We start from the raw sequence: 11,552 nt of genomic DNA, 5'->3' as shown, positions 1-11,552 counted from the left end.
TGGCCTTTACTGCCCACCCACGTGTACCCACCGACCTTTGTCCCATGTTGTTCTTAGATGAACCTGGAAGTATTTTCAGCATGTTAGGGATCGTCCTTAGATGCCAGACCCCAGTCTTCCCAGTGCTAGCCTCAATGAAATAAATTCCTTTCTTGTTTCACGACCTCTCATCTCTCTGCCTTTGGATTTTGTCAGCGGCCAGTGGTTGAACCTGGTCTGTTTGGGATCCCCAGAGCCAGGTGCTTAGGCATCTTTGGGCTCCGGTTCATCTGACATCTGTAGGACAAGCATGTTCCAATACAATCAGGCACAGATTTCAACCTCCTTGATTCTGTGGCGGCCCATTCGTTCAATAATTATCATCATTTTTATATGACCTCCCAAACTGCATGAAATACTTTAAAAATGCATGTGAATTTTAAAATTACATGTTTGTATACATGCCTTTGGGAAAGAACATGTCTTTATTGAGTTTCAAAATAGGATAGAAGTCCCTAACTTCATAAATTTGGTCTCTGTCATGAAATATTATTGACCCTTCTACGTATGGTTGGAATTTTCTTACGCAGTAGGGGTGGTTGGGGGATGGGGAAGAGTAGCCCACAGAGAATGTGACTGGGTCAGGTGCAAAAGAATCTGATTTTTTTTTTTTTTAAGGCATTACCAGGATAACCGGGCATAATTAAATAGGGTCTTTTTTTTTTAAAGATTTTTTATTTTATGACAGCGAGAGACATAGTGAGAGAGGGAACATAAGCGGGGAGAGTGGGAGAGGGAAGCAGGCTCCCCGCTGAGCAGAGAGCCCAATGCGGGGCTCGATCCCAGGACCCTGGGATCATGACCTGAGCCGAAGGCAGATGCTTAATGCCTGAGCCACCCAGGCACTCCAAGAATCTGATTTTTGCTTTCAATTGAACTTCACCTCATGAGGCTTCACAGCCGTGCCACACAGAATACCTCTTTAACATTTTTATTGATAATATCTGGAGGGGATAACATCCAAAGGACACAAATCCAAGTTGAAAAAGGCAACATGATGTGAAGAAGGGTCAAGTAACAGGACACTTCCTGGGAGCCTCACAGAAGTAAACTCCTCCAGAGCTGTGACTGATTCACATGTTTCTAGAATACTGTCCCCTGTTCCCTGTGTATCTAGATAAAGCTTCAAACATTAAAAGGCACCTTGGAAATAAGCTCAATTCATCGTTGTTCTCTCAAGTAGAGCGACTACTCTACATTTACGGGTATGCAGTGCTGATGTCTACAGTAAGAAATGGAACTTCCTGGGGTTTTTTCCTCATTCGTTTTCTTTGGATGGTTCATTTTTCTGAATCAACCATACTTCGTTATTTCTATCAAGCAACTTGAAAGGACTGTTGTAGCCTGCCGTGTAGTAAACCTTCTCATTGAAAACTTTTCCTTCTTCCCTCAAAGTACTTGCTAATGTCAAAAGTTGTTCTTGATTTTTTTGAGCACTAGAGAATCCATCGAAAGCCCTGCAAAGGAGAAAGTAAATAACCATGAGTGATGTTCATGCCGATGTAAATGTCAGTCTGAAAAGGACGCCATGAAGGCTGGATCAGGGCAGCTTCCAGGCCCCTCCCCCTCAGCAGCTGACTGGGCCATTCCTCTCCTCTGGTTCCCATTCCCAGCGCCGCCTCGCCACACACGGAGGAGACCCAGGAAGAGGCACACATCCCAGCTGCTGGCAGGCAGATTTGGAACTTTCACCATCTCGTGCTCTAACTCTTGCTTCTCAGACTTTCACGAGTGTGTACAGGTCACCTGGGAATCTTGCTCAAATGCAGACGCAGGAGGTCTGGGGTGGATCCCGAGAATCTGCATTCCTAACAAGCTCCCCATGGTGCTGAGGCTGCTGGTCAGAGGAAACCCCCTTAGAAGACTCCCTTTCAGACTTCCAATTTTCTATGGAACCGTTCCCCTCCCCTCTGTCCCCCTTAGGAAAAGGGTAGGTGCCACATTACTGATGACTATGATAGAGTTTCGACCCTATGAATTTATAGTCTAATGGAAGACGGGAACATTTTGGCAACTCTTTACATACAGCCTGAGAAGAGATTTAATGGAGACAGGATCGATATGCTTGGGAACACAGGATATTTCTGAATCAGGGGTAAGGGATGTTGTCTGGGTTCAGTCTGGAATGGTGGATGGCTTTGCTGGGCCAGAAAAGGGGAAGGAGAAGAAACCAAAGTTCAAAAACACAAATTCATAGTGAGGCACAAAATGAGCTCTGAAAGGTGAGTCAGAGCCCGAAAGGGGAATCTCGTATGTTGGCTCAGGGCCCTTTTGAGATTATTGTGAAGGATGCTGAGCACAAAAGTGACTTGATAGATCTGGGAAAGACAGATGGAAAAGAGACTGGAGGGAAGGAGCCAGTTTGGAGGTTGCTATGGGGATGGGGAAGAAAAGACAGTCAAAAGATTTAAATAACAAGTGGGAAAAGAGAATCAAAGTTTAAGTATAGATTTTCAAGTATATAAACAAAACTATCCTGAGGTTAAATTATGACAGCACTCAGACCTAGCTAAGTTGTTGTTATGTATAGATGATGAATTTGACTTTGAAGAATAGGAAACACAGAAAATCGTGGATATTCCAAATATGGCTTCTTTTGCATAAGTTGTATTATCAATGTGCCAGTGGAAAAGCTTAGTCCTACCATTCTCCAGGTAAGATGTAAGGTCTCAAAGGTACAAACCATGTGTACTTCATTCAACGATGTTCATGAGGCACCTAGAATTGTTCCTGGCACACATCAAATAGTGTAGAAATCTAATATGCACATGTACATGAAACAAAATGTTGAATATAAATTGATAAAGCTGTTCTAATTTTCAGAATGTTGACCAATAATGATAATTCTGAACCATATGTTTACCTCCTAAATCTATTATTTCCTTAATGAAGAGCCAACTCTTAGTCTGTTCTGCCTAAAGGAAACTTGCTTTCAGATCCTATTTCTGCCCTGACATCAAATCTCAAATCCCCCTAGTTAGAAATCATCTTTTGTTCTCTGAATACATATTGTTCTACAATGACCCATCACAGCTTTATTCAGTACACAAACATATGAATCTCTTCCCACGCACCTGCCTTGCTAGGAGCTGCAGGGTATGAACAGAGGACCATGTTCCTGTATTGTTGAGAAACTTACAGTCTGTACCTCTATCACTCTAATTTAGAATAACAGAAGAACAGAGTGACTAGCTAACTGGAGAAACTGAGGAAGGCATCGCAGAGGAGGTACCATTTGATCCAAGTCCTAAAGGATGAAAGTGGATGCTCCAGGAAGAGGAGAAATGAAGAGCTAGAACTAGTAGCAAAGTCAAGGTGCATGTTTTAATATTTTACAGAAATCAACTCATTTAATCTTCATGGCAACCCTATGAGATAGGTTGGTACTATAACTATGTATATTTTACAGAAGAAGAGCTTTGGGCAAGGAAAATCTGAGGAACCTGCCTAAGGTCACAGGTAGAGACATGTGGAAGGTCCTAGCCACAGTGATCCAGTAACAGAAAGAAATAAAAACCATCCAAAATGGCAAGGAAGAAGTAAAACTTTCACTATTTGCAGATGACATGATAGTATATATAGAAAGCCTGAAAGACTCTGCCAAAAAACTGTTAGATCTGATAAATGAATTCTGTAAAGTTGCAAGATACAAAATCAATTTACAGAAACCTGTTGCATTTTTATACACCCATAATGAAACAGCAGAGAGAGAAATTAAAGAATCAATCCCATTTATAATGGCACCAAAAGCCATAAGATCCCTAGGAATAAACCTAATCGAAGATGTAAAGGACCTGTACTCTGAAAACTATAAAATATTGATGAATGGGGCACCTGGGTGGCTCTGTTGGTTAAACGTCTGCCTTCGGCTCAGGTCATAATTCCAGAGTCCTGGATAATTCCAAGCCCCGTCTTGCGGGGTGGGGGAGGTCCCTCCTTAGTGTGGAGTCTGCTGCTTCCTCTCTCTCTACCTCTCTTCCCCCAACTCATGCTTTCTCACTCTCCCTTTCTCAAATAAATAACATCTTTTAAAAAATAAAATACTGATGAAGGAAACTGAAGAGGACACAAAGAAATGGAAAGGCATTCCATGCTCATAGATTGGAAGAACAAATATTGTTAAAATGTCTATATTACACAAAGAAATCTACATATTTAATGCAATCCCTATCAAAATACCAACAGCATTTTTTCACAGAGCTTGATCAAACAGTAAAATTTATATGGAACCACAAAAGACCCTGAATAGCGAAAGCCACCTTGAAAAAGAGAACAAAGCTAGAGGCATTTCAATTTCAGACATCAAGTTACATTACAAAGTTGTAGGAATGAAAACAGTATGGAATTGACACAAAAATAGACACATAAATTAATAGAACAGAATAGAAAACCAGAACTGAGCTCACAGTTATATCATCAATCTTTGACATAGGAGGAAAGAATGTTCAATGGGATATTGGATCATCTCTTCAACAAAGGGTACCGGGAAAATGGGACAGCAACCTACAAAAGAATGAAATTGCCACTTTCTTGCACCATACACAAAAAGATTCAAAATGGGTTAAAGACCTAAATGTGAGACTTGAAACCATAAAATTCTAAAAGAGAACACAGGCAGTAATTTTCACATTGCCCATAGCAACCTTTCTAGATATGTCTCCTAAGGCAAGAGAAACAAAAGAAAAGGAAACTATTGGGAATACATAAAAATAAAAAACTACAAAGTGAAGGAAACAATCAACAAAACTAAAAGGCAACCTACAGGATGGGAGAAGATATTTGCAAATGACATATCTGATAAAGGGTTAGTATCCAAAATATATAAAGAACTTAGAAAACTCACCACCTAAAAAAACAAATCCAATTTAAAAATGGGCAGAAGACATGAACAGACATTTCTCCAAAGAAGACAAACAGATATTATGGACACTGGGGAGGGTATGTGCTATGGTGAGTGCTGTGAAGTGTGTAAACCTGGCGATTCACAGACCTGTACTCCTGGGGCTAATAATACATTATATGTTTATAAAAAAATAAATTATTAAAAAAAAGACAAACAGATGGCCAACACACACATGAAAAGATGCTCAATATCACTTATTAGGGAAATGCAAGTCAAAACTACAATGAGATACCACATCACACCTATCAGAATGGCTAAAATCAACACAAGATACAACAGGTGTTGGCAAGGATGTGGAGAAGGGGGAACTCTCTTGCGCTGTTGATGGGAATGCAAACTGGTGCAGACACTCTGAAAACAGTATGGAAGTTCCTCAAAAAGTTAAAAAAGAAAAAAAAAAAAAAACTACCCTATGGTCCAGCAATTGTTTTACTAGTTATTTACCCAAAGAATACAAAAATACTAATTCAAAGGGATACATGCACCCTGATGATTACAGCCTGATTATCAACAACAGCTAAAACAGGGAAACAGCTCAAATGGGTGAATGGATAAAGAAGATGTGCTATATATACACAGTGGAATATTACTCAGCTATAGAAAGAATGAAATGTTGCCATTTGCAATGACATGGATGGAGCTAGAGAGTACTATGCTAAGCAAAATGAGTGAGAGAAAGACAAATGTCATGATTTCATATGTAGAATTTAAGAAACAAAATAAATGAGCAAAAGGGGGAAAAAAGAGAGGCAAAACAAGAAACAGACTCTTAACTATAGAGAACAAACTGGTGGTTACCAGAGGGGTGGTAGGTGGGGGATGGGTGGGACAGGTGATAGGGATGAAGGAGGGCACTTGTCGTGATGAGCTCTGGGTGATGGATGGACGTGTTGAATTCCTTAAACTAATAGGATACTCTATGTTGACTAACTAGAATTTAAATAAAAACTTAAGAAAAAGGAGAGATGTGGAAGAACATGGGCTGCTTGGGGAAGGGTGGGAAGGTCAGCGGAACATAACTAGTGGGGAGACACGTCTGGGCCATGTTATAAAAGACATTGTGAACAATCTGAACTCCCCCCCAGAGCAAGTGGAAAGTCACAGAGATTTCTAGTGAAGTAACAGGTTGAGGTTTTTGTTTTGCTGCTGTTGTAGTAAGAAAGACCATGGATTCCTGTGAGGAGCACGAGGGGAAGAGAAGGGTGGGCAGGTTACTCCCAGAAGCTGGGAGGCTACTGAAGTGGAACAGTCAAGACCTGAGATGAAGAGACATCCGAGCATCTACTGAGGGTCCAGCATTGTGCCGAGCCCTGAGGGATACAGAGATGATTGACGTGTGGTTCCTAGAAGATGGCGACCTGAAGAAGTCACAGGGAAGGGGAGAAGGGAACAGAATTGTGGATCATTTCCAAGGAGACTGGATCGGATCTTGTAACCAGTTGTCAGGGAAGGGTGCGCTGATGATGGCCTTGGAGTCCTGCTGGGGAGGTTATCTGGTAGATAAAGGTCACTGCTCACATACATTGAGGACTGGGGAAAGCTCACTTGTAGAGCTGTTGACTTTAATCCCCACCTACCCCCCAATGGAAATGTCCAGCAATTAGGGTAATCAGGGCTGGATACACCAAATTTTGAGAGTCACTAGACACACGTGGTTGAAGCTTTATAAACAGATCACTCAGCGTAAGTCTGCTTTGACATGGGGGTCAATGCGAGCTGTCAATAGCACTTTCTGGGTAAGACAGAGGAATAGGAGGAGGAGAACGGCAAGACAGTGACTTTCTGAGACATAACAGGATGAATCAGCATCCAGAGAACAGATGAGTCAATACACAAAGACCACAGGGGTCACATGGGCAAGAGCGGTCATCACGTGACAAAGGCAAGGGCACTGCTGACAGTGACAAGGGCATTCCCAAGGAGATAGTACAGGCTCCCCCAGACTGTCCGTGGAAACAGAGACAGATTCCTTTAGCGGGTGAGTGGTGACAAGAGGGAGAAAGGAATCAAGTGACACCAGTACAAGACTCTTAGCATGTTCTGTGCATGTTTTATATTTCAACAGAGAGAATTTAAGAATGTGTCGAACAGGTACTGGAAGCCAGAAACAGTACAAGGAACCACTCAACGAACAGAGGCAATGACTGCTGGAAGCAGCCAGCATCCCTCGGGCTGGGGCACAGTGGAAGAGTCTGGGGCTATCGGAATCTAGAAGCTGGGAGGAGGGGTACTGTGCCCTGTGTGTTAGGATTTTTGTTCAGGGTTACCTCAACGGCAGGTGGAGAATAATGTGCATCGTGTCTTAGCTGTGTAAGGTATGCAACAAGCTCTTCATTACATGAATTGATTGTACCTTGCAGTAGCCCCTTAGTAACACATAAAACTAAGCCAGGAGGGAAACACCATGAAAATGCGTTTGGCCTCTTTTTTACCAGAAGGGTGAAAAGCCGGCTGAAATTGCAGAGGAGCAAAACCGAGAGCAGGCAAGGAAAGCTAGCAGTGGGCAGGGCCATAAATTATCTACCACTTACCGTACAAACACAGTCATTTCAGCTCTGTCTTCAATGAAGACATCTGACTCTGAAGGCCAGGGCGGATCGGATTGCTGCTCAGAGGGGATGTACAGGGAAATGGTAATGATAGACTCGCTAAAAGGACCTGAACCGGGCTCCACATAGCTTGTCACCGGAGCTGTCATCTTTATCTTCATTTCTGGACCATAAAATAACATATTTAATGCCATGAAAAGACCGTGAAAACAGATTTAGTTTCTTTACGACTATTTCTAAAAACATAACCTATTATTTTTTGATTGGAGTTTCCTGACTTACATTATGGTACTGACATAAAATTTACCTTTGAGATAATTTTCATCCTTAAAAAATAAGGGCAAATGATTCAATTATCCCCTGGCCACATTAAACACTTTCTCTACTATTAATATTTTTGGTTAATAAAATCTAGTTTTAGGGATGGAAGGGAAAATTAGAGATCATATAGTACAGTCTTGTCTGTCTTTCTTTCTTTTTCTTTCTTCCTTCCTTCCTTTCTTCCTTCCTTCCTCCCTCCCTCCCTCCCTCTCTTTCTTTCTTTAACAATTCAGAAACGGAGATCCCACAGGCTAGGTGACCCGCTAAAACACAAATAGCGAAAGAGCCGGACCCAGATGTCTTGAGACCCTGAATCTTGGGTTCTTTGTACCTTCCTGCTTCCTGATGACTCTTAACCTACCAGTCACCAAATTACCTGGAAGCACTAGCCATGAAATGGACTTAACAGTAGTTACACAGAGGCCTAGTTCATCCAGCAGAAACAGACAAGAACAGAGGCTGAAAAGCACTAGCCTCCTCTAGACTCTGTTAAAGGTCCTGAGCGGAGTCTCTGCCTTCAAACACTAAGTCTTTGATGATCTCATTATTTTTCTGTTCTAAAGTATCTCTCTTTAATAAGCTAAAACACAGGAATAAGCCAGGGGACTCGACCACAATATATATATAATTATAAGGTAAACTGTCTTCACCTTTCTCATTTTTGCCTTGAATGTAGCCGTTCAGCTTTGTAAAACCAGTCTGGATGGCTGAATCCCAGTCCATGGACTCAACGGAAGTGCTGACCCACTTGGCGGGTCCATAGTGCCGGATCTCGTAACTTCCGGGCTAAAATGGAACAGAGAAAACTGGGGGAAGCAATTCGAAAAAGGCAGGACGTGCGAGGCAACAGTCCAGGTTCCTTGATCTCAGGTCCACCTGGGATGGACCCCGGGTTCTGGTTCCTTCAACCTGGCGGGGCCCCTCTCCCGCGGCTCCCATCCTTGGATGAGAGACTGTGGAGGCCTCCGCCCCCCGCAGAGGTCGGGAGTCGGCTCCGTTGACATTAACACCTAGCATCTGTTAGGTCCTCTGGGCTGGAGAGTCCTCTGCGGGCTCTGGGACCTGATCAATTCCTTTTTCTTTTTTTAACCTCACAAGAAACTGAGATGTGGCCAGTTGAAATGGAGATGTGGCCATGATCCAGGGTTATGGCTAACCGACCGAATTTTCCCCTCTGAGCAGGAACGGAACTGGGGACCCAGACAACTTTTTTAAAAATTGAAGTTTTTACTTAAATCTGCGGGACCCTCCGGTCCCACTGCCAATCCTCCGGCGCGCTCCGGCCCGCACCCGACCGTCCAAGCCCGCGGGAGGCGCCTACCTGGGGGCCCACGTCCTTCGGGGCCGTCCAGCCCGGCGTCTCCACGGCTTGGGCCGCCGCGCGCTCGGCTGTCGCGGGGTCCGGCTCCAGCACCTCGGCCATGGGCGGCGCCGACGCTCGGGGGGAAAGAGGCTGGCGAGCGGAGCCAGGAAGGGGCCGCCCCGCTGCGTGTGCGCGCCGCTCCCGCCTGCTCCGCCGCGAGTCCCCGCCCCGGCGCTGCCCGCAGCCCAGGTCACCCGGCCGACGCGCGTCCCTCCTCCCCGCAGTGCGGGGGACCCGAGTTCGCAGGAGCCCGCCCGCGCTTGGGCCGGGAGGGGGCGCTGCGACCGCAGGTCCGGCGGGGCCGCGCCCCCTCTGCCGGGATCCCCCCCCACCCCCGCCCGCAACACCGCAGCGGTGAGGGCGGGAGACAGGACTGCAGGGTTCGCTTAGGCGGGCGTCCTTTGGGATTCCCTCCCGTCCCCTGCGCGCAGAGGTGTCGGCTGTGGAAGCCGGGGGTGGAGGACTCAGAGACTGGCTTGCGGGGTTTCTAGTGTAACCGGTTTGGGAACCTCTCTGCGGCTCCACCCGCGCAGGAAGCCGGTTCTGCAGATCGGGCGACTCCCGGGGAGCGGCGTGAGCTCGGCCCGCACCCTGCGTGCACTCAGTGGGAGGCGGGAGGGAGCCTGCTCGCCCGGTGGGACGGTGGACAGGCTGCCAACTGGGACCTTGGCTGTATCTTCTGCCCCTACCCCCTCCTCCAGCCGTGGGCCCAGGGCTCCGTGCACAAATCGGATCCCGGGCGCACCCAGAGACATGAGGTCCTACTCACACCTAGAAAGTGTCCAAGGTGCCCAACAGCCATCAAGGTCCGCCGGGGGAGGAGTCAGATGGGGCTACAGTCAGGCCTGGAGACAATCTTAAACTGTCCTGGTTTAATGACCTTTCCCTGAAATGATCCCAGAACCTCTGAGGTGGTCCCACTAGAACTATCAGGCTGGAGGGAGGGAGGTGAAAGGGGGGCAGAGAAATGAGGGGGTACAGCGACAGGACTCTGTGCTTCTAAAACTTTGTGGTTGGATTTATTCTTTATTTTTCCTAAGAGCTTTACTGAGATATAATTCACATACCATCAAATTCACCCATCTAATGTGTACCATTCAGTGTTTCAGTGTATTCACAGTTGTGCAACCATCACTACAATCAACTTTACATTTTCCTTAAAGACTTTTATTTTTTATTCCTCAGAGAGATAGAGAGCACAAGTAGGCAGAGCGGCAGGCAGAGGGAGGGGGAGAAGCAGGCCCTTGGCTGAGCAGGGAGCCTGCTTGGGGGCTCGATCCCAGGACGCTGGGATCATGACCTGAGCGGAAGACCACCGCTTAACCGACTGAGCCATCCAGGTGCCCCACTATAATCAATTTTAGAGCATTGTTATCACCTCTTCCTGGACCCCAAACCCCATACTCCTTAGCCATCGCTCCCCAATTCCCCATTCCCCAGCCATAGGCAACTACTAATCTCCCTTCTGTCTCTATAGGTTTGCTTTTTCTGGCATTTCATATAAATGAAATAATGCAGTGTCTTAAGGTCCCACTCATCAGGGCTTACAAGGAACAGAACCTTATTGCTCAGGGTTCTGGATGTGCGAAGTCCAAGATCAGAATGCTAGCAAGTTCAGCGCAGGCTCTTCTCCGGGAGGCAGACTGCTGGTGGCGTCCTTACAAGGTGGAAGGGGCAAGGCAGCTTTCTCTGGCTTCTTCTATAAGGGCACTAATCCCATTCATGAGGGAGTCTGCCCTCCTGACCTATCACCTCCCCAAGGCCCCACTTCCTAATACCATCACATAGAGCATTTGGTTTTCAAAACATGAGTTTTGGGGGGATGCGAGCATACAGACCATATAGGATGCAGCGTGTGGTCCTTTATCGCTGACTTCCTTCACTGAGCAAAATATTTCAGGTTTCATCCATGTTGTAGCATGCATCCTTGCTTCACTCCTTTTGGTGGCTGAGAATATTCCATTGGATAAATATTTTTCATCAGTTGATGGACGTTCGAGTGGTTTCAAGCTTTGGGCTATTGTGAGGATGCTGCCACAAACATTTGTGCCCAGGTTTCTGTATGGACATGTTTTCATTCCTCTTGAGTGAATTCCAAGGAGTGGGATTTGCTGGGTCAAATGGTAACACGGCATTTAACTTTTTGAGGAACAGCCAGACTGTTTTCTAAAGTAGGTGTACCCTTTTAGGTTTTCATCAGCAGGCTTTGAACAATCTGTTTCTCCACACCCTCACTAATGCTTGTTATCACTTTGCTTTTTGATTATAGCCATCTTATTGTGCATGCCTGATGTAAAAATAAGGGTGTTTTGAGCTACAATTCACATAATGTAAGATTCACTACTTTAAAGTATACAGTTCAGTGGATTTCAGTATT

The 11,552-nt window shown here is 45.4% G+C and overlaps 1 protein-coding gene across 2 annotated transcripts; it reads right to left on the bottom strand.

Moving 5' to 3' along the window:
• Positions 1 to 874: 874 nt before the first annotated feature.
• Positions 875 to 9,241, bottom strand: LOC111147828 (heme binding protein 2). Of its 2 annotated transcripts, none has more exons than XM_022504079.1 (4): positions 9,134 to 9,241; positions 8,463 to 8,598; positions 7,474 to 7,654; positions 875 to 1,496 (listed from the first exon to the last, which is right to left on the bottom strand). In XM_022504079.1, exons 1-4 carry the CDS (start codon positions 9,233 to 9,235, stop codon positions 1,298 to 1,300), a joined length of 618 nt encoding a protein of 205 aa, XP_022359787.1. In that variant the 5' UTR covers positions 9,236 to 9,241; the 3' UTR covers positions 875 to 1,297. The 2 variants fall into 2 exon arrangements, with proteins under 2 accessions (XP_022359787.1, XP_022359788.1); XM_022504080.1 differs by having other exon boundaries at positions 1,447 to 1,496; positions 7,592 to 7,654; positions 9,134 to 9,235.
• Positions 9,242 to 11,552: the final 2,311 nt, after the last annotated feature.

Source organism: Enhydra lutris, unplaced genomic scaffold (genome assembly GCF_002288905.1).
Source record: "Enhydra lutris kenyoni isolate GAN:26980312 unplaced genomic scaffold, ASM228890v2 scaffoldscaffold17, whole genome shotgun sequence".
Taxonomy (NCBI): Eukaryota; Metazoa; Chordata; class Mammalia; order Carnivora; family Mustelidae; genus Enhydra; species Enhydra lutris.
Note: the sequence above shows the minus strand (reverse complement) of the source record. Positions and strands in the feature narration are given on the sequence as shown.